Source organism: Balaenoptera acutorostrata, chromosome 13, assembly GCF_949987535.1.
Source record: "Balaenoptera acutorostrata chromosome 13, mBalAcu1.1, whole genome shotgun sequence".
NCBI lineage: Eukaryota > Metazoa > Chordata > Mammalia > Artiodactyla > Balaenopteridae > Balaenoptera > Balaenoptera acutorostrata.
The window spans coordinates 83,327,806-83,351,063 of record NC_080076.1 but is presented as its reverse complement, the minus strand read 5'-3'; the positions used below and the strand labels follow the sequence as shown (position 1 = coordinate 83,351,063).

Genomic DNA, 23,258 nt, shown 5'->3' with positions numbered 1-23,258 from the left:
GGAAGGCCTTTTATGATCTGGCCTCTGTCTATCTCTCCGCTTACCTTGTAAACAACCTAAGCCCCAGCACACCTGACTACTGGCAGTTTATGGCCCACTGTGCCCCTTCTTGCCTCTGGGACTTTGCTGTTGCTTTTCCCTGGAACTCTCTTCCCTCCTACAGTTCCTGTGTGACCGTCTAGATTTGAATTCCACCTTTACTATTAATACTTAACCAGCGCGTGGCCGTCGACAAGAGACATCTTTGAGCCCACTTTTCTCATCTGTAAAATGGGTCTAATAATAGCACCTATCCCACAGGACTGTTGTGAGGCCCAAGTGATAAAAACAAAGCTCTTACACCCATGTCTGGTACATACTAAGTGCCCTGGAAATATCACCTGTTTTTATTAAGCTGAAAATATTGTTTCCTCCAGGAAGACCTTTCTGATTTCCCTTGGACCTTTCTGTGTTCCCTTAGCCACCTCCTTATTCCCATGCTGGCCCTCATCACCCTGTGTGGTAATCGCCTCTTTATTTGTCTGTCTCCCTCACTAGACTGGGAGCTCCCAAAAGGTAGGGGCAAGTCAACTTTGGACCTGTGGCCCAGAGCAGCTGGTCCCTCCACGCTGAGAGGGTGAGAGGGCAAAGGGTCATCATGAAACCTTCGCTGAATGGATGAGTTCACTGGGGTAAACAGTCACCGTAGTCAAGGGGTAAGGTGGGAAGGGAGGCAGTGACTGGCTTGTTAGAATAGAAAAGAAAAGCTTCCAGTTGTCTGCTGCTGCTCTGAAAGTCAACTTCCAAGTCTTAATCATGACATTTATGGCTGTGCATGATGCAGAGCTCACCTACCACTTCTTCCTCCTCTTCAAATGTTCTATGTCCCTTCCTACCTTGGGAGTTTGTATGCACTTTTCCTGCTGCTTGGAATGCCTTTCCACCTTCTCACCATACCACCAGCTCCTCTTCATGTGTCAGGGCTGAGCCTTAACATCACCTCCTTAGAGGGGTCTTCCTGGATTATCCAACCTGCATTAGGATCCCACGGTTTCTCCCTCTCTCCGAGAAGCCTGTTCTCTTACTGTACAGTAATGATCATAATTTGTACCTATAAATTTATCAATTCAGGTATTTTGTCTCTGCCCATATTTTCCAGGAGACTACAAGTTCCCTGAGGGCAGGGAACAGGTCCTTCTTGTTCCCTGTTATAACCCCAACTCCTAGCATCTGGTGGGTACAGAGTAAGTGCCAGATGAACATCCTTTGAGTGAATGGATGTATGTGTGCCCTTACTTCATGAGGATTTCCATCTTGTCCTGTAGACAGAGGCCAGCCTCTTGGGCCACACTGTTAAACTTGGCCCTCATGGCGTTACACACCCCACTCTTGCAGTGGATGATGTCACGGTTGGAGCGGCTGTGGACACAGATGAGAAGGGCTTGGGGGACGGAGCCCAAGGGACAGACCCATGAGGCTGGCCTCCCCGGGCCCCAAGGTGCTCTGCAATAATACCCACCCAGGTTCTCCACCCTCACTGGAGCCTCCTTCGGCACTCCCCCGGAGGTAGGGAAGATAGATCTTCCCGAAAACATCAGGCTGGTGGGTCAGGCCTTATTAAACGAGCCCACAGAGAGACATCTGGTCTCTTCAGCCCAGCAAGCGTTAAGGATGGTGTGATGGAGCTGGGAGATTCAGGTTCAAACTCCCATACCACCACTTTTTAGCTGTGTGGCCTCTGGTGAGACATTTCACCTGCCCAGGTTTCAGTCTGTTCCTCTGGAGAATGGGACAGCACCCCTGGCTCATAGGATTGGTTTTGAGGAATAAGCAAGATAACGAATACAGAATGCTTTGCCCGGCGCCAAGCATGAAGGAAGAACTTGTTGCCGGTGTCTGTCTGGTTGCTCAGCATCTTGGCCATGAGCCCCTTGCCCCAGGGGTCCTTTGTCCTTCAGGTGTGTCTATGGCTTCAGGGAGTCTGGTGTGCACCGGGTTATTTCTACACCCCTGGGAAGATGGAGAGTTGCCACGGTCCCTCTTGCCTGGCATCTTCCGCTGCCCAGCTGGCCTACCTTTTAGACTTCTTCTGGAGCACCTGGGAGTGGCTGTCTCCACTTGTACTGCTGGATCTGTCACTGAAACACAAAGGTTGGTTTCAAGTTGCCTGGAGCCTTATTTTTCCAGAAAGGGTGACTTTAGGGCCCCCATGACACCTGCTAGCCGCCAGGATTCAGGTGAGGGTGGTGGTTCTAATCGAGGCATCAGAAATAGAACTCGGTGTGCATTTCCCCCCCCGTCTTGGCCTTTACTCCTACCGGACACACTGCCTGGACAGTCCTCGTTTCTTCTCCACCTGCTCACATCCCACCCTGTCTCACGGCCTAGAGCAAGTTCTGCCTGCTCTGACTCTCCAAGTCCAACTGTGGCCTCTTGCCTCTGCACATTGTTGGGATGACGTATCTTCTGGATCCCAGCTTCATCTGTATAAAATCGGTCTCTCCATCTGGAGGGCAGGTTCATTTCGGACCCTCCCATCCTCCTCTCTACACTTGTCAGCACTTACCCTGGGGCTGAGTGCAGACCTGCTGAGGGGAGGGTCGAGTCCTCCTGGGCACATTGTCTGTGGTGTTCCCGGCCCCAGGCCGCCTCTTCATTCAAGGCTTCTCTTCTCTAAACTGGACCCTGGTGCTGAGCACCCACTGCACTCAACGTTGGAGGCAGGCAGAGCTGGGCTCAGAGCCCAACCCTGGCACTGCCTCCTCCCAGGCTGTGGATAAGCACCTCTGCTCTGGATCGTGAGTTTCCTCATCTGTGATCAGTCAACTCCTGGTGCCGTTTGACCCTTTCTGGGTGGGGGTGGGGGTGGGGTGAATTCCCTAAGCAGCTGCTGCCTCCTGTGACTTTGCCTGGCTAGGGTCCCTAGATGGGGGTGAAGGTCTTTGCCCGTGCCCATCCCCCCATACATTCTTCCAGCTCCTCCTTCAGTGGCCTGGGCCTTCAGCATCGGTGCCCAGCATCTTCTCTCACACGCTGCCTCCCTTTTTTTCTCTAAACATCTGAGAAACCGATTTGACTGCTTTATCTGTGTGCCTCTAGAGGGTAAGACTGTTTTCCTTATCCCTGTGATGCGTGGCTAACCCTTCCCTTCCAGCCTGTGGCAGGCGGGGCTTCTTCAGGCCATTTCCCAGACCACTCCCCACAGGAAAGGGCCCGGCCTTTGCTGCTTCTCCCAGAGGCTCACTGGACTAGACCTAGAGGCCTTAGGTCTGGCAGGCGATGCAGCAAGCCCTATCCCACCGTGCTGGGAAGCAGAGCCCTAGTAATAATACCCAGAAGGCCATGTGTCTGGATTCCACCCAGCTGCCCCAACCTCTGCTGCTGAATTTTTGGGGGGAGCAGGCTGGCTTTGACCTTCCTCCTGTAGACGGCTCTCTTCTAGGGCTGATAGTGTGACTTGGCGGGGAGGCAGGAAAGGAAGCAAGCAGTGTTATTAGCTGTGATAAACAAACAAACAAACAACAACAAAACACCCTTCTGCCTGTCTCAGTCTCCCCTCTCCTTGGCCCTCCTTGAGTTGCAGCCATACTGGTCTTTGCTCAGTGCCTCTAAGCGTCCTCCTGCCTCAGACCCTTTGCACATGCTATTCCCTCTGCTCAGAACACTATTCCTACTATTCCTTCTAGAGCAGGCACCGTAGGCTCTACAGGGGGAAGGCATAGGAATCACCTGGAGAGATTGCTCAGAATGAGAATGCAGATTCCAGATCCCAGCTTTCCCAGCCATAGGCTAGCTAACTGTTCTTTTTTCCTTCAGGTCTCAGCTTAAATGTCAAACTCAGCCTTGGTTAGAACCCTGGTGCTCAACATTCACCAAATCCTCCATAATCCTCCTTCAGAATGCTTTCCACAGTCCTGATTATACAGCTACCTCTGTGGGGTTATCTGATAAATGCATGACTCTCCTATTAGAACAGCAGTTCTCAACCACAAGCAGGATCCAAGGAGTCCATGAATGCAGATGGAAAACAACAGCTCACATCTTTACCTAGCCTTTCACAGAAACGGAAATCACCATTTTTACACATCACGTTAAGATTGTGGTAGATATTTTGAAAAATCATTTACACTTGACACTAATCCAAAATTACAGTAGCTATTAGACCTGCTGCTAAGTCTTACTGTATAAGGTATTGCTAAAGAAGCTCATAGATGACTATATAGCTCATGTTTGGTTGTAATATTGTAATCGATATTACTATAGATTTCTTTGTAAACCTTTGTCATTTAGAGTCTGCATTTGAAAGCATTTTTTCTGAAAGGAGTCTGTGAGCTTCCTCGGATGGTCAAAGAGTCTATGACACAAAAGGAGTTATGACCCCAGACCAGACAGTGGGATCCACCCATGTGGTCAGACTGCTTCTGTCTTGTTTGCTGCTGAATCTCTAAAGAGCTGAGCACACTTCCTGGCATACAGCGGGGACTGAGGAATATTCTATAGATGAATAAACGAATTGGGGGCAGACCTTTACCTCCCCCATTACAAGTCACCCAAGTAAAAAGGGAAGAGGTAGTTCTGTAACATACCCTCCCCACTTCATCCCTCCACTACCAGAAGATTGTAACTTTATGGTATACGATTATTGGGGAGAAACGGCTGAATACTCACCCCCAAGACCTGGGAGTTAAGGAACTTATTTCCAGTGAAGAAGGAAGAAGATCCCCCTCCCTGCCCCACTTTCCACGGCCTGGTGAGGGGCATCTCTGCAACGCCACCCATAACTGTGCGGTGCCTCCTGACCCACCTGCTAGGGCCCCGGGCCTTCCTACCTTGATTTGCGGGTGGTCTGCATGTCTTTATAGGCAGAATCGCTCTTGTTTTGTCTGAGCATTGACAAGATACTGCAAAGCAAGATGAGTCACTTAATAAGGTGCTGAACAAATGATGCTCCCCAAGGCACTAGATATCTGTGGGAGAATGGAGAGTTCTCCTTCTAGAGCAGGGATCCTAGGCTCTACAGGAGGGCATGAGTCACCTGGAAAAATTGCTCAGAATGAGAATGTAGATTCCTGAGCCACGCTCCCAGAGATTTGGATACATCAGGCCTGGAGTGGGACCCCAGAAGCTGCATTTAAAACCACACACACACACACACACACACACACACACACACACACACAGACTTCTGATGCAGGTGTGCAGAGAGCATACTTTGAAAACCTTAGCATTTCCTGGCATACCATGAAATAATGCCTGCTTGAAGTGCCTGTTAAAAAATGCGGTTTCCTCTAAGGATTCTGATTCAGTGGGTCTGGGATGAAGACCAGAAATTTGTAGTTTCCACAAGCGCCCCAGCTGATTCTGATCTTCAGGGACATTTGTAAAATACTGCTAGAGGATTTTAAGAAAAGGTCATCTTCCTAGGTGATGTTATGGTCTGAATGTTTATGGCCCCCCCAATTCATCCCAAGAGGATGCTGTTAGGAGGTGGTGGTCTTTAGGAGGTGATTAGATCATGAGGGTGGAACCCTAATGACTGGAATTGATGTCCTTATAAAGCAGACCCTTGAGAACTAGCTTGTTTGTTCTACACGTGAGGACACAGTGAGAAGGCAGCCGTCTATGAGGAAGAGGGTCCGTGCCGGACGCTGATCTGCTGGCACCTCGATCTCGGACTTTCCATCCTCCAGAAACTGTGCGAAATAAATGTCTCTTGTTTACAAGCCACTCAGTTATGGGATTTTTATTATACCAGACCAAATGCCCTAAGACAGGTGACCAGAGGGCGGTCTGGCCCTTGCAGCTGAGGGCTGGGAGAGAAGGCTTTCAGGGGTTCCTAAAACCCCCAGAATTCTACGTCAGGCTTGATGGGAGCAGACTTGCTGTCTAAAGTGAAATAGGAATCTACATTTTTAAAGTGAGGAGAGCAAAAGAAAATCTGCAGCTTCCCCTAATTGTCTCTGGGCAGCTCCACAGAGAAGCCTTCAATATTTGCTGCCTTAGCAAGGGATTAGGGAGATTTTTCTCCTGGAGGAGAATTGAAAAGGATGGGAAATTTCAACAGGTTCTCGCACTGTAACCATGGTTATTTTATCATTAAAGTGAATGCAGAGGCCACGTGATGAGTTCTGTGAGAAGCAGGTTCTTGTGTGGTTTTGTCTTTGAGGAACTGAAGCAGGTCACTCCTGGCCATCCTTCTCCATCTACGAGATGGGACCATGGTGCTGGGTATTGGTTAATCAACCTGTCTCAGCGAGTGGCTGCAAAGGTTCCACAGGATGCTGTATGTGAAACAAAAGTAACAACCACCACCACCACTGTCACCAATTTTTGTGTGCTTACAGTATGCCAGGCACATGCTAATATGTTAAATGCATTATCTCACTAAATGCTTCAAACGACTCAGTGATGTAGACATTATTTCCACAACAATAAAAACACTTTACTAGGAAATTATCATTTAATTCTCATTACAGCCCTTCGGGATAGGTTGTTAATGAGCCTCATTTTACAGAATTGGAATCAGGCTCAGAGAGGTGAAGCAACTGGCTCAACAGCACACAGCAATTAAGTCACGGAAATGGAGATTGACCCCAGTCTACCTGGTACCACTGCCAGTGCTTTGATGAAACACAATCTCATTTTACAGACGAGAAAGCTGAGGTTTAGAGAAAGGCTGAGGGACTTGTTCAAAGGCACTAGGTCTTGAACCTGTGTCGGTCTGACTCCAAAGCCAGTATTCATGGCGTGAGTTCTTGCAAAGGAAGGAGCCTCTTGGAGCTGATGCTTCATCGCTGTCATCTGTCTTTAACGCTGATAAATCAGGCGCAGCGACCGGGGCCTTAAGGGCCAACACCGTCTCTGAGAGCCTTCAACGCCACCCTCCAGAGCCCCGATGTGAGATGAGGCGGCAGCAGCCAATTCATCGTTAACAAGCAGAGGCGGGTGTGATGCATGTGCACGTGCTTGGTGAACCCTAATTGTGGTAATAACAATAACCAGTAAGTCATAGCCGGCATCCCAGGAGGCTGAAGGCGATGATGAACCTCTCCAGTGCCTCATTTATTCTCAGGAAGTCATCTGCTTACTCTGAGGGATCCACACTTGGAAAGGGAACTTCGGCTCTAGCCTCTAAAAGCTCTCTGAGGCTTTTAGAGGTCAGAAGTCCAGTGGACAGGGCTTTCCGCCGGAAGGAGCACACCTCAGGTTCAAGTCTGACTCTCTGAGCCAATTACATTGGTTGCGGGCTTGAAACTTCAAAGGATTCTTTTTGTTCCTAGGATAGAAATCAGAATCCTAGAGGTGGCTTCCAAGGTCCCCAGACAGACTTATATCTCTGCCCATCCCATTTGGGAAGCATTTCAGTTCCTTGAAGGTGTTACACTCCCTTTTGACCATGTTTGCACATGTGCTGTCTGTAGTATTCACTCCCCTTGCTGGCTCTCCCGGCTACCCCCCAACGACTGTGGCTGGTGAGCTCTTTCTCATGCTTCATCCAAAATCTCAGCTTAAAGTTTCTTCTTTGGAGGGAACTTCTCTCATCCCCATCCGCATCCCAGACTAGATCAGATGCCCCTATTATGTCCTCTCACAGGTCTGAGCTTTTCTTTCATAACACTTCCTGCAGTAATTAGTACGGTCCATCCATATTCAGAAATACTCACTAGAAGAATGAATGAATAACCTTTGGGTTCCTGAGAAGCAGTGCAGCGGAGTGGATAAGAGAAGAGTTTTTGGAATACGAAAGATTTGGATTCGAGTTGTGGCCTTACCATTCGTTAGCCTCTCTGAACCTCATTTCCTTATTTGTAAAATAAAGACAATAGTACCTACCTTGTAGGGTTCTTGGAAGAACTCAGGGAGGTGATACACATGAGCAAAGTACACGGTTCAGCGCTTGTCACAGAGGAAATGCTCCACCATTGGGAACTGCTGTTCTTAATGTTATCACTATGGGGCTGACATCCTTTATTTGCCCAGGTGTCAAAAGAACATACCTGGCCGCTTGTTTCTGCATCCCATTTGCCATTGTGACCGTTCTCTGAGCATCTTCCCGAACCATCTCCAGGAGCTTCTGCAGATCTGATGGGAACACAAGAGGTCACTGTCTGCAGGACTGCGCAGGTCACGGCCCAGCCCCCAGGCCGATATCCCCTCTGCTTTGGCGTATTGGGGAGCCGGAGAAGGATTTGACCGGGGTCTAGAAGTCTGCAGGTTGTAAACGTGACTCCTCTGCTTCCAACCAGTGACTGGCCATCTCCTTTGGGACGACAGCTAAATTCCTCCCCATGGCCTGTGAGGCCTTGAGGGTCTTGGCTGCTCTTTCTGTTTCCTGTTTCATCTCATTCCTCCTGGCCGCAGCCCCCCTCCACCCCGCCCTTAAACACTCTTCTGTAGCCTGAGATAACTGTTTCCAATTCCAAGAAGAAATCAACTTGTCCGGGAAAACCCTCTCTGATTCCAAAGACCTGAAGTTCCAAACTGGTGATCCACAGGCTGACTCTAGCTCGTAAATGTGTTTGATCTGATTTGATGTAGATGCTCAAACTTTTCAAAACTGGAAGTTTTCACATTACAAATCTGGGCCTCCAGTTTCCCTGGAAAAGACTCTGAGGTGGGGCTCATCTCGTGCTGATGGGGACCTTTAGACCTTCCAGTGCATTCTCCGGCTCCCCATGGCTCCCCCCACTCCTCACTGCATTAGTTGACTTGTATATTCATACTTCACATTGTCGCTTTTTACACAATGTAGAGATATTTCTTTGTGCCTGACTTTATTGTGGGTTGACTTGTGTCCTCCCAAAAGATAATGTTCAAGTCCTAATCCTCAGTACCTCAGAATGTGAATTATTCATACTCTTATTTAGAAATAGGGTGGCTACAGGTGTAACTAAGATGAGGTCATACTGGAGTAGGATGGGCCCTCAATCCAATATGACTGGTGTCCTTGTAATAAGGGGAGAGAGACACAAAGGGAGAAGATGGCCATGTGATGACAGAGGCAGAGGCTGGACTGCTGATGGGTCTACAAGCCAAAATGCCAAGGCTTACCGACAACTACCAGAAGCTAGAAAAGGCAAGGAAGGGTTCTCCCATACAGATTTCAGAAGAAGCATAGCCCTGCTGACACCTTGATTTAGAGTCTAACCTCTAGCACTGTGAGACAATAAATTCCTATTGTTTTAAGCCAGGAAATGTACTTTGTTAAGGCAGCCCTGGGAATCTAATACATGGACACTCTTAAAAGTTGGAAAATAATATATATTTGGAGTAAGCTAGGTGCTTCAAGAAAGGTGGGAGAGTGGAAGTCCTAAGTGTTTTGTACAAATACAGGCGGGCAAGCAGTTGGCACCGTGCTTGTCATACAGGCGCCTCTGTCAATATTTGCTAAATAAATAAGTAAACGACTAAGGAGAAAAAAAGTAGGAAGGGTTTGGGAGACTATTAGCTAGATTTAGAATATCAGTGAAGGAAGACAATGCCAACATGGACACTTTTTACTCTTTAGTAAGTAGGCGCCTGTAGTCAGCTCAAGGTCAAGTCTCAAAAGCCATACCTGGAAGGGTGAAGCCAGTGCTTCCCAGGGCCATTTGTGTCCAACCTTGTTTGTGAATGCAGTCACTGGGTGCTAGGGAAAGGGTGCTCCCCTCAGGGACCGGGAGCCATCTAGGCTGTGATCAACATCAACATTTAGCCATTTTCCACTCCACCTTCCTCATTCTCAAGTACTGATGGTTTATCTTCCTAGTAACTGGTGGGCATGATTCCATTTGACCTGGATTTGATCTTCATTTTTGTCTTGTCATGCCCACCTTCCCTACTGCCACGCATCCCAGAATCCTTGGGGTGTGTCCAGAAGCCTATTAATGAGGGAGCTCTGGATGCTTCCTCCACCTTCTTCCCTTCTCTTGGGGACCCAGCAGCACCAGCTGACCACCCCCCACTCCTGCCCCCACCCGGAAGCAAACCAGCCTAGTGGGTGGACACCAGCAAATGAGCCCAGTGACCTGGCACGTTGGGCAGCTCTCCTAGAGAATCCCCTATAAGGCTCCATATGCCATTTAATGCACCAAAGGTTTTTTTCTGCTTGCCAATAATGCCTCTGGGCAGGAACGGTGCCCACCAACATCAAGATCCGGCCATCACATAGCTGAGGCTGGATATGTATGAACTAGAACAAAGCCTTGGGACTGTGAAGCCCATGTCTACCCACCAAGGCTCGTATCTACCCACCAAGGCCCATGTCTACTCTCCAAGGAAGGAGAGACTTGTTTGGAAAAGGTGCAGGTGCCACAAAATAGAGTTTCCCTGAGGAAGACGGTCTTGTGATGGACGTCCGCACTCCGAGGAACCTGCTTGGTCCCCAGTGCCCAGGGCTACGGGGATTTCATTACCCAGTGCTCCGAGATAACGGCATCCCCCGTTTCAGATGCCAAGTCACACCCCTAAAGAAAAAATTCTAACTCCCTTCCTCCACTGCCCATCCCCGGCCTGCCTAAGAATCCCCCTCGAGAGCAACTATACCCATTTCTTCCTCTCTGTTGGGGGAAAAGAGAGGAAGTCCTTTTGTTGTATGGGGTTGTTTCGGTGGCGGGAGGGGGGGCATAGGACAGTAGAAGGCATAGGACCCCTCCTTCTGAGTTACTCCTCCAACAGTTCCAAGACTGGAAGATTCAAGACTGGCGGAAGGAATGGTCTGGGCTTTGGCTCCTCTGGAATCCCCTGGCCATTGACTTGGGAAGGGACCATTCCACAGAGAGGCCACGGCCTGCTGTCCCCAGTGATTTGTGTCCACAAAGACTTCATTATGCAGCCAGCCCTGGAGATTAAACCTTGGTCAGATGGTGTGTCTCTTAGAATAGGATTCATGAATTCAGAATCAATTTGAGGAGGTTTTAGAAGGCAATGAAAGTCTGGGAAATTAATCTACTTTTGTTAAGGCTCTGACAAATGCAATGGAGGTTAAGGCATAAATAGAGGAAAAGGGTGAGGAGGCTGAGGGAGAAGGACTTTCTCTCCTGGATGTTGGGTCTCCGGTGGGAATACATCTCCCAGCCATTTCTGTGCACCTGCCGTGTGCCAGGTAGAAGGTGAGTAAGACATTGTTCCACGCCTGAAGGGAGCTCACACTCCTTTCTCCTTTCTTTAGTAACAGAAATATATGTATGCATATGTACTTTTGTGTCTGTGTGTGTGAGGGAAGCATTTATTAGCCCAACTTCCCAACATCCTTTGTAGCTAGGTGTGCCCCTGTGAGTAAATTCTGGGCCATGAGATTTTAGGAGAAATACTGTATGAAGCTTCTGAGAAGACTGCTTAAACTCAGCTGGGAGTGAGCACTTCTCTACTTCACCTACTTCCTTCTGCTTCCCTCGTAGGATGTGACTCTGATGACTGGCATTCCAGCAGCCATTTTGGACCATGAAGTGATCCATGGTGGAGAAGAAAGACAGAAGGAAGTAGGATCCCTGATGATCTTCTGGAACCACCCTATCTCTAATCTGTAAGAAAAATTAATTTTTATCTTTTTTAAGCTACTATTTTTCAGGTCTCTGTACCTATCAAAAGAAGTTCCTACCTGATACAGTGAGATGTAATTGTAAATTAAAATTAAGTACTTAATACAAGCAAATACAAAATACTAAGAGAATTGAGAGAAGGAGAGTCAGGGAAAACTTTACAGGGGAGGGAATATTTGAGCTGGGTCTTAAAGGTTGAATAGGAGTCCATTAGACTGAAGGGTTGGAGGTGAAAGGGCACCACAGACAGAGGAGGGCATGAAAGAAGGTGCATTGTTTAGGAGGAGAGAGTTTTTTGGTGAGGCCGGAGCAGCTGGTATAAGGTGTGACATGGCAAGAGCTGAGCCCACTATAGACAGCCTGGGACAAGATCAGACGCAGTGTCTTAGAGGCAATGGGGGCGTCACTGAAAGATATTAAGCTGGGAAGCACTACGTTAAGTTTTTAATTTAGAAAGTTCCTTCTGGTTCAACATGGAGAAGAATCTGTAGGCAAGGGAGGGTAAGACAAGAAGCAGGAAGGTTAATTAGGAGGCTGCTACTGTCATCTAGATGAGAGGTGATGAAAGCTGGACCAGGGCTCCCAAACCTATGTACCTACAGGGAGTAGATACCACAGGCGAGTGACAAGAGCCAGTGTAAGAAAAATCAGGCTGCTCTCTTGGTCTTTCATTTCCCACTTTTTCTAGAGACTTGGGTAAAGCATAGAAATTAAGTGTGACATGAAAGCCAGACTGCCTGGTTTCAAACCCTGGCTTCGTCACTTATTGGATGTGTGACTTTGGGCACATAATTTAACCTCTCTGTGCCCCAATTTCCTCATCTGCAAAACAGGTATAAAAACTTGTTGTGAGGACACATGCACACACGCACACACACACACACACACACACACACACACATACAGTGCCTGACACATAAAAGTCGCCTTAGGGTTAGTTATTGTATCATCATCATCATTCTAAGACAAACAAGAGGGCAAAGGAGATGATAAATGGGCGTGCACTTGGCCAACTGGGAGTAATGTAATGATTGGGAGTAACAGGGAGTGGTGGGGACTGTGGAAAACTAGAGAGCACATGCCCCACCTAAGAAGGGCAGCTCCAGTTGACCGTTGTCATGCAGGGTTGCAGGCCCACTGTTGCCACAAAAGAATAACTTTTTTAAAATCAGAATTTTGATGTCCAATCTCTCAATCTTAAAAAGTCACTCCTACTTTTTTTATTTTTAAACAAAGCCTTGTGTGGTAAACAAAACACAGTCTGCAGGAACCAGCCCATATGCCCCAGTTTTCTATCTCTAAACTAAGACAAAAGCAATAGGAATGAAGAGGGTAGGGTTCAAAAGACCTTTGGGAGATGGCACTGACTGGAGCAGGCAACTGGTTAGACTGGGAGTAGGAGTAGCATGGCCGTTAGGGAAGGGTCTGTGGTGTCTCCGGTGCCTGGAGAGAGGGCACTATTCTCCCCTCCCCTCATTGCCAAGTCTCTTCCCCCTCTGGTCTCTCCTTCCTTCAGCTCTCAGGTTGCCACTGGGAGAACCATATGTGAACTCTGGGACTGAGGCACTTCTTGAAGCTGGGGACTCTTCTCTGCTTGTCTTACTTGAGAGCAAGGTTTTCAGAGTTAAGAGACACAGCGCGGACACAACATTAATAACCACACACAGACCTTTGAAAAGAAAACCAGGTCTTGTTACCCCTACACTTGCAACCTTCCAGAGCCTTCCCAAGGCCACGCATGCTCTCACCCCTGCATCCCTCCCCAGCTTCGTGTCTTCAGAAACTCAAATGTCAGAGCTGAGAGAGGCTTTCCATGACCACCCTGTCTAACCTAGCTCCATTCCCACCAATAGTCTCTCTCTAGCCTGAGTCTTGTTTTATTATCTTCCGATCATGTATTATCTGCAATTGGCCTGCTATTTATGGCTTTCTTGTTTATGTCTGCTTTTTCCTTGTAAAATATAAGCTTGGGGAGGGCAGGTACTGTCGTCCTCAGTTTCAAGAACACAGTAGCTGCTCAATAAATACATTTTGAATGAAAGAACGTTCAAGAAATCCAGAAGAGTCATACATCTGATGATGGTTTATCTCAGTTCCTCTCCATCTGCGATACTACTTCTGTTCAGCAAACAGCTTTTCAGGGCTTAGAACTTTTCTTGGTCTCCTGTTAACAAGGGGGATGGTGGAAAATTTTCTCATTGGCCATCATTACTGACCACTTACTGAACTTTTGCACTCTTGCCCATTTCTGGCTGTGATAATCGGGGCCCTAATCAGGCTTTCTGGTTTACCTTGACCTTTTTTTCAACCTCCTTGTATCTGTACTAAACCTGGTCCAGCTTTGGTTGCTATGGGCATTCTAGATTGTGTGAAAGAACACTGGCTGAGCAGGCAGGCCTCAGCTTAGGCGGCACTGAGGGGACCAAGCATGTGGGGATATGGCAGAGAAGGTGTTTCATGCACCAGAGTCAACAGTTCTGCAGTGAGCCTGCCTCTTTCATGCCCCTTTCTCTTTCTTCCTTCTGCCTTCTCCATCTTTCTGCATAAATCCTTTCTTTTCCTGTCTCCTTTTACTACACAAACTCAAGCCAGAAAGTCCTGAAAATGAATTTTTTACACGACTTACGGAATCCAGTCACAATTCTATCTGGTGGAGGTCCACAGGTTCCCCCTAAAAGACTGTGCAAAAACATGTATGTGTGTGTGCTTGCATTTTTTTCCTAAAGAGAGGCCCATAGTTTCCAACAGATTTTCTTAAAAACCAGTGTCCCCCAAATTGTGAACCACTGAAAAGGCTTGTTTCAGAGTGGGGGTCACAGAGTGATACAACTTCCCTATATAAAATATCCAGAAAAGTCAAATTTCCAGAGACAGAAAGTAGATTTGTGTGGTGGGAAAGGAGAGGGACTGCCAATGGACATGAGGTTTTCTTTGGGGTTGATTGAAATGTTCTAAAATTAGATGGTGCTGTTGGTTATACAACTCTAGAAATTTACAAAAAAATCATTGACTCGTACACTTAGAACAAGCGAATTTTATGGTATGCAAATTATACCTCAATAAAGCTGTTAAAAAAAGTAGGCACCGAATTTCAAAAACATAGTATGAAAAAATGTAAAATATCTTATCAATACTTTTTTATATGATTACATGTCAAAATGACAATATTTTATAAATTGGGCTAAGGAAAATATACTATTAAAATGTTTAAAAAGAGCAATTGATGACCATGGGCTGTCTCCCAAGTAGAAATGGTTCAGAGTAGCCCAAGTTAGAGTATATTTCTGATCTCCACTGAGGGAAAGCAAAGGGGTCCATGGAAATTGAACAGGGCTAGGGGACCCATGTGTCTCCTTTACCTGAGTGGGGTGAAGGTGGAGCACGAGGGGCTCTTGATATCTGGTTTCAAGACAGAGTCAGGGCAGATTGGTCAGATCTAAGGTAGGACTTACTGACATGGAGCGGTTCTTCTTCAGGCTTCGCCGAAGACGATTCATTGTCCTCAACGTCCTTGCTGCCTGTCGCCTGGGTGATCACACTCTGGGGCTCATCTGAGCCCGGGTTCACGGAGACCATGCTGCTCTGGGGGGATGACGCTCCACTTGTCCGAGACAGACTGAGGGCGGAGCCTCGCCGGCTTGGTTTGCGGCTGGTGACGCGTGCTACAGGAACCTTGAATTTCTTGGTCTGAAGGAAAGAGAAAACAAAGAGGGATTTTAGAAAGGAAGGAAGAAAGGGAAGAATGGAGGAAAAGAGGAAGGGAGGAAGGAAAGTAGGAAAGAAGAAAAGCGAAAACCTGGCTCTGAATGTGAAATCCTTTTGGCTCTTTCCAAACACCATGAGACAAATCCTGGGTCTGGAAAGACCTTCTGTCACAAACCAAGATAATTTATACATGTGTTTATTGGAAGCGAGTTTGATGGGACTTATTCTACTCAGTGAGTGCAATGGTTGCCCAAGAAGTCACCACAGGAAGCCAAACATGTATTCCAATGATGTTGCCATAGACGACAACGGTTTTTTACTTTTCTTTTGTAATAATCATCAGAGTTGATTTTTAAACTGGGGGAGGATGGGTCTAATTTCTTTAGCTGCATCTTGGTTTCGACCCCCAATTCTATCTATCAACCTCTTCTTCACCAAATGACACCTGGGACTCAAAGAATAAAGATTTATGTTCACTGGGGTTTTCTGAAGAATACAAGATGGAGAAAATTCTAGGCTTGACATTCAGGAGGTGGAGGTGGGGGATGCAGATTTGTCTGATGAGGGGGCACTCTTGGGGGGAGGGGGGAGGAGCCACGATGGAGGTGGGTGGGAAGACCTAGATGACAAGTCCTAGGGGGTAAAAGGGGGTAGGGTAGGGAAAGTCCTGCAAGAAGAATGGGGATTTTTGGAAGGAAAGAGTCAGAGTGGACACGTTACAGGAATGTGTGTGTCTGTGTGTGTGTGTGTGTGTGCGTGCACGCACACAGACCCTCTTGCATGATTGGTGTCACTTCAGAATGTACTGTGTGGGCTTACGTCTTCATTTAATTCATGATTTATGTCTTAGGCTTCCTAACTTGCCCTAACTTGCTCAGCTGCTCCAGGATAAGAGCTCAATGAGGGTCTGGGCTACAGTTTACACTCCATTAAAACAGAAACAATTTCATTTGAGAACATTTGAAGTGAAAGCCCTTGGAGGGCAGTCCAAGGTCTTCTTTGGATGAAACTCATAGTGTGTGATACCCTAGGGAAGAAGATAAGGAGAAGAGGCAGCACTGAAGACCACACAACATTTAATAAATATCTAACAGGGTGGAGAGAATTGTTTTCAGCAGGACTCACCTCAGGGAGTCCACTGTGTGTGATCAGAAGTAATGTTTTGATTGGCCACCTCATGGGGCCCTGAGTGTAGGTGGAACCTCCCTGCTCTGGAAGAGCGGAGGGATTTCTTGCTTGCACAGGGCAAGGGGAGGGTGGGGGAAGAGAGACGGAAGAAGGTTGTGGGGCTTAAGACGTGGTACCTTCCTGGGAACGCCACCTCCCCCAACGTATTCAGTGAAACTCTACACAAGTGATGGAACGCTTCGGAATGTGATAGCCTGGGGAACTGGAGTTCAAACTGGGTTTAACCGGATCTCCAAGGGAGCACGGGAGTTACAAAATGACTGTGATAACGAAAAAGCAAATGCCAAAAGTTGGCATGTTCTTCCCTTTGATAAATTAGGGGCTTGATGCAATGTCCCCTTTGTCCTGGCATCGCAACTGGACAAGAGCTTGCCAGACTGACAGCCCCTCTGCCCCCTGCCCCCACAGGGAGAGAGAACGTCAGCGCTCAGGGATAATACCTGTAGAAGGCAACTCTTCCTGTCTCACCTGGCACGACATGAATTCTTGACTCTGGAAACCACACTCTTTACATCAATGTCATTTTTGAAGGCTGAACAGATTGTGTCACCAGGGCAGCCTGGAGTCTTGCAATGAGCACCAGACTCAGAGCCAGGGGACCTCAAGGGGGCCCCGAACAAGTCACTCTCTCCTGCTTCCGTCCCCTCGTCTATACAACAGAGAGGACGGGCTGGGATGATCTCAGAAGAGCTTTCCATACCCAGAGTTCTGTGTGCATCTTCCTTGCATTAGGATTTCATCTTGTGCTCCTAAAGTTACCATTAATTAAAATTCAATTAACAGTCACAGACAGGAAATCCAGAGTGAAGGGCTGACACTTCTAATTGAGAGTGGCAGAAAAATAAAATGTGGGGGGAAGATGTGACAGGCAGTTTCAGCATCCTGCTTGCCGTTTATTGAACTGACTCTCCCTGAATTGACTTAAATCCCCAAATGCTTCTTCTCTATGTTTTGTATTTCACTCAGGAGCGGTATTAACTGGCTACCGTGTTGCACCTCAGGAGGGACTGCTTTTTTGGCAACAAAGGAAAAGATTTGCCTGAATGATTCCTTACACTTTCTTAGAAGCAGGGGTTTCAAACTGGTGGCCCATGAGGAGACATGTTCAGCTGCCTAGAGTTCTACAGATTGGGGATATCTTTATATAAGAACTGAGGTTACTGGTCTCTCTTGAAAATGATAAGCCCTGGGTCCCATTTTCACATGGCGAGATGAGTAGAACTAAGCAGAGGTTCTTCCCTTTAGCTGTGCAGGAGAATTCCTGTTTGCCACAGACCTCACCACTCCCTACTGTATTACCCAGCCTGATTTTTTCATTTATGCCATTTGTCCGGCTCTTAATGATCACAGCCTTGGCACTGACAAGCTCCACACATACAGAAGACTATCAGTTGCTGTGGAAGTTGACTGGAACCTCTCTTTCAAAGTCCTTAATTTACAGGTGAAGAAACTGAGGTCAGGAGAGAGGAAAGGACTTCTCCAAAGCGATGCAGTGAACAGAGTCACAGTGGCTAAACTAGGTCTCCTGATTCCTAATTCAGTGCTCCCTCATCCTCGGAATGGACCACACTATAGCCCAGAGTTTGATCTACAAACTCGCCCGGGGGGAATTCAATTCAGTGAGAGTTCAAGTGCAGTGATTCACTCTTCCCTCCTCCAACTGTAGTTGTGAATATTCCTGAAGGACATTTTTTTAAAGGTTTGTGGCTCCTGCTGCTTTTTCTGTGCATCTCTGGAGACAGAAACACACGATATCTCCATAGCAACTTTCTGTGATAAAAACAAAGGCTCTCCTTCTCCGACTTAGAAGTGCCCTGATGAAACAGCAAGAAAACGGTGAAACTTCATGAGGGGCAATGATAATCATACCAGGGAGAACATGCTTTTGAAGAGCTCAGTGTTTTAATAAACAGGGTTTAGTAAACAGATCCAGGATTAACTCTTGGCTCTGCCACTGCCCAGCTGTGTGGCCTCATGCAAATCACTTAACCTCTTTGAGCCCTAACTTTCTGCTCTCCTACCTGGAAATAAGAATAGTGCCCCCATGGGGTTATTAGGAGGACAGGACTGGCTAATACACCTAAAGAGCTTCCTTAGCACAGAACCTGGCCCACTGTAATTCTGTTAAAGATTGGCTTCTAAAAATTATATAACCACAATAATGCTCAGCATTTTCACATTTTCAAAGTGAGATTGCATACTGTTTCCTGGGGTTCTTTACTAATGTTAAGAAGTGAGCAGAAACCAGCATTATATCCATTTTGTGGGTTGGAGCACAGGTTCAGCAAAAATCTCATTGTGTGTTCTCTCAACTGCCTTTAGCTCTCTACTCTTGCCGTTATTATTATTGTGGCACTTGTTTGTTAAGTGGACGAGTTTGGGGGTTTTGGGGGTTAGGAATAGTTTTGAGTGAAAAGAATAGACCACTTGATTTTCTCTTAATAATAAACACACGTTCTAGTTTGTAGAAAACCCTGTCTGTTCAATCACTCACTTCTTATTTTCTGACTGAGTTTAAAAAAAAGAGAGAGTGAGAGAGACAGAGAAATGATTGTTATTGATTAAATATAGAGTGAGTGAATCCATTTCCTTCCAGTGACATCTTATTAGGCAGCTCCTCGGCCACCCCTTCCCTCCTGCGTGGGGTGGTGTCCAGCCAAATGACATTTCTTCTACAATCCCCAGATAAGCATTTTAATTAAAATTTATAAAAACCATCCAACAGCATGAGGTTCTGACTTCCCTTCACTCAAGAGAACCAACTAGAAAAAAAAAATCCCATCAGAGAGAAGACTGGCCAAAATGCCTCCCACCCAAGTTGGGGCTGGTAGCCAGGCAGAAGAGTCACGTGCTGACGGTTACCTTCAGGGCTGTGATGAAGTGCTCCCACCTCTGTCCCATGGACTTGTCCTTATTGATTTTTTTTATTGTGCTCTTGCTTCCACCTGGGTCCCTGAGTGAGAAACAGCTTAATGAGTTTTCCGTTTCTAGAGCCTCAGTTTATTACAAGTTCTTTTAAGAAATGCAATAAATGGACGATGGATGGTGGCTGTTCCCTGCTGTGATTTTTTTCCCCCCTCCTGTACTCGGGAAGCAGTGGAAGGGACAGTTCTCCACAGCCGGGTCTCGCGAGTGGGAATCGAGGTTAGGAGAGACCACCGCTTACTGGGTAGGGACTGAGGGAGGTGGAGTGTATTTGTACACATTCCGCGTCTGTTTGCATTTTGGACTTGGGTCCTCTCGTAGACTCCAGGGCAGGTCTGCGGTTCCTCTTGGGGGTGAATTGAAAAGCGTGTTCATTTCCAAATCTCTGCCTGCTCTGGTGCCTAAGGGTCCCACCATCAGGGCCACTTATGAGTAACGCACAGAGAGAATTACTAACTTTGCTTGGGCGGGGGGAGCTTATTGGGTGCGTTGCACAACGAAAATCACTGGTTTGGAGTTTATTGAGTGGAAATTCTATACAATTCTACATGCAAGACGCTTCTGTGCATTCGCGCTGAATCATCTCAACAAAACCTTGTGATGCAGTCGTTTATCATCCCATTTTACAGATGAGAAAACAAACTCGGGGTCTTAAGTCACTCATCCAGGTGCATATTCACAATGAATCTAATGACCCTCACTTGCATGGGTCCCACCAGGGCCCTGTACCTAATTTTGTATTTTAACTTTGTATTCTTTTTCTTAAAGCGCCCCTCCCCAATTAAATAAATTTCAGGTTGCGTGAAACCTGGATCTTCCCTCATGGGTTGGAACTTTCTGGGTATGAGACTGAAGCCCCAGCAAGTTTGGATGGTGACATACCTATAACCCTTGATCTGAAACCTGTGGGACCGGATGTGTTGCCAAATTCAGAATCTTGGCATTTTGGAATGGAAATATGCTGCACGTGTATCATATGTTAACATAATCCTTCCAGTGGCGTCTCGGCAGCATCTTATAATCAAACACATTAATATTTCTGCAGTGATATATATGAATATTTACACTAGGTGGGATAAAGACCATAAATAGCTTCAAGTTTTGCCACCAAATCAGTTTGGTTCGTGTCAGATTTTGCTGTCAAATTGAGTTAGGGAAAAACTGAGTTTTCAGAGCCTTTTGGATTTTGGACCTGTGGCTATGGGGTGGTGGATCCCTGTTGATAAGCAAGCCCTCTCAGCGACCTCTACCTATCTATGTATTGACTGATTGATCTATTGACCTCTCCATCCATCCACCCATCCATCCATCCATTTCTTTCTTTATCTCCTTTTTCTCTGCAGAAAGGATTTTAGATGGCTGGGAGCCTTTAGATCATTTGGCTGGCTGTCACCCAGCGTAGAGGAGGGACTTGAGGGAATGAGATGGCCAGACCAGTTTGATGTGGGGAGGCACCAACAGGAGTCTAGACTTAGCAGGGGCTGCCAAGTGCTGGTGGTGGGGGGAGACGCTCAGACAGGAGGCAAAGGTGATCAAGATAAAGCTCGATTCTTATGGCATGGGGGTCTGAGCCGCAGAATCAAAGGTTTTTACCAGCCCAGATGGGGAGGGGGATGTGTGTGCTCTTTATTGGCAGAGCCCTTGCTGGGCATCTACCAGCTCACAGCCGCAAACTGAGAAATGCACACAGATGACAAGGTGAAAGTCAGGCTGGGGAGGGTGGGGTGAGAATGTGCCTCCAAGCTTTTTGTAAGACTTTATGTTTGATTACACAATAAAAAGCCCTCTGAATAATTAACAGTGAAGCTCATGTAACGTTGGTTCTGCCTGCCTCTCCCCAGAGTAATCAAATTAGGGAATATTTAAAATCCAGCTGGAGGAAGGAGCATCAATACTTCAGTCCTATAAACAACATTTAAACTAGCGGCACTTTTGAAGTCTGATTTAAGGCTCAGCAACTGGAAGCTTTAGTGTTTCCGCTTTGGAGCATTTCTTTCAAGACCACAGGGCTTTTCTCGCTTTTCCCCTTTGCTAACGCAGCTCCTGCCGTGCCTCCAGCCTTCTTCTTGACGTTCAAAAGCGACCCCTCTTCCCCTTTTAAAATTAAACCTGGTATGGCCAAGCTTTCAAAATCTTAAATATTCAGACCCAATCGGGACGATGGAGGTTTCTCGTTCACGCAGACCTCCTAGACGACCCAAAAGCTATTGTAACTTCAGGCAGCAGGTTAAATGAGCTAAAACTGCAGCAAGCTTCCCAGGGATCTTAAAAAGCCCTGAGCATCGTTCTTGCAAAGCTGCTGATACAGAAAGGGCCAGGTTGGACAGAATCCGTCTCTCTGATGTTTCACTTTCAGTAGCAAATAAACCAAAGAGGAGGATCAATAAGGGGAGAAAAGGAAATAACCCAAGCGTTGCCATCCACAGTGGGCTGACTACACACTACTACACAAGCGAGCTCATGTTCCTGCCCAAGACCTGGAGGGACAGTCGGTGCCCTTCACCCACCAGAGTCCCAGGTCTTCTCGGCTTCTTAAAGTCGGGTGGAGCTCTGTGACTTGCTTTGTTCAAAAATACTTGAGCGAAAGTGACACATGGCCTGTAGGGCGATGCTTTAAGGGCCAGTGCTCAAGTCAGATGCCCTTTCCTGCTGCGGTGACGGGGAAGCTTGTGATGAGGTGGCGCTCCTGTCAGCCTGGGTCCTGGGGTGACGACGGTGAGCGGAGTCCCGTGCGGTAGACACGTAAAGGGTGAGCGAGAAATGCAACTTGTGTTGCGCTAAGCTGCTGAGATTTGGGGGTTGTTCATCACGGCAGCTTAATTTAGCTTACCTAATCGGTGCCTCTGATTTACTGCCTGTGTGACCTCAGGCCAGTCTCTCTGAGCGTCAGAACCAGGAAAAGGGGTGTACCTGGGTGGTTAACAGTGGGTTGAAGAATCGGGTGGACCAGCTGTTTGAGTCCTCCGCCTGCCCTGCTGCTTCCTAGATGTGAGATTGTGTGTAACATTTACCCTCTCGGAGACTCAGTGTCCTCATCTGTCAAATGGGGGAATATTAGCTAAGTCAGAGGATGATTAGAGTGAAGATGCAATGAAATGGGGCTCGTTAGGAGCTTTCCAGGGTGCCTTGTACACAGAACTGAATACAGCTGAACTATGAACACCACCGCTTTTTTCAATAGAAACCTTAATGTGGCTTGGAGGAGGGGCTGATGGTGGGGAAGGAGGCACTAGGGCACATCCGTGGGGGAGAAGTGGCTGTGATTTTGAGACCACATTTTCCCTCTGCTGAAGCTTTCTGGGGGATCCTATTTGCCAGAAATCAAGGGAAGAAGTCGTTGAGCACCGCTGCCTCTCTTTTAACTGTACCGCCAGGCACATTTTGTTCCTAGCAGCCACTTGAAGACATCTATCCACAGCGGCGATCAGAGTAATTTTCTCAAATACTTCACTCTTTCTGAATCCGCATTTGCTTCTCAGGGTGGAAAGTCTGCTGGCTGGTTTAGGATGTGTTCACGTGGCCACCACAAGATGGGAGAACGGAGGTAACTGCTGATTTTGCAGCAGGGAGGGAACAGAGATCAAAGCTGCCAGGATCTCCCAGGCCAGGGTGCCCATCCCAACTCCTGAGTGATGGGTGCTCTGATCATCCTGCCACGTTTTCCCACTCCTGTCGAGATGTCCACTTGAGAACAGGAGTGGAGGAATGATGCAATTAGGTCAGTGCAGGTAAAATCAGAGACTTCACTCAAACGTCAGCTTCTCTGTGAGTCTTTCCCTGACGACCCAACTTAAAAGTCACCCCCCCAACCCTGTCATTATCACATCACCCTGTCAATTTCTTCATGATGCTTAACGCTATCTCAAGGAATCTTGATTATTACATGTTTATTATCTGTTGTTCCCCTCCACATCCCTTGGAATAGAAGCTCCAGAAAGCAGG

At 47.2% G+C, this 23,258-nt stretch overlaps 1 protein-coding gene across 2 annotated transcripts in view; it reads right to left on the bottom strand.

The window, feature by feature from the left end:
• CCDC60 (coiled-coil domain containing 60) overlaps positions 1-23,258 on the bottom strand; it is a 164,924-nt gene that overhangs the window by 4,762 nt on the left and 136,904 nt on the right. The window contains exons 6-11 of one of the 2 annotated variants that reach the window (XM_007189482.2): positions 19,254-19,344; positions 14,951-15,185; positions 7,977-8,061; positions 4,809-4,880; positions 2,055-2,117; positions 1,276-1,398 (exon numbers count right to left, since the gene is read on the bottom strand). In XM_007189482.2, coding sequence (XP_007189544.2) covers positions 1,276-1,398; positions 2,055-2,117; positions 4,809-4,880; positions 7,977-8,061; positions 14,951-15,185; positions 19,254-19,344 — 669 coding nt within the window. The remainder of the gene's footprint in view (positions 1-1,275; positions 1,399-2,054; positions 2,118-4,808; positions 4,881-7,976; positions 8,062-14,950; positions 15,186-19,253; positions 19,345-23,258) is intronic. The other variant, XM_057526848.1, reaches the window with a different exon arrangement.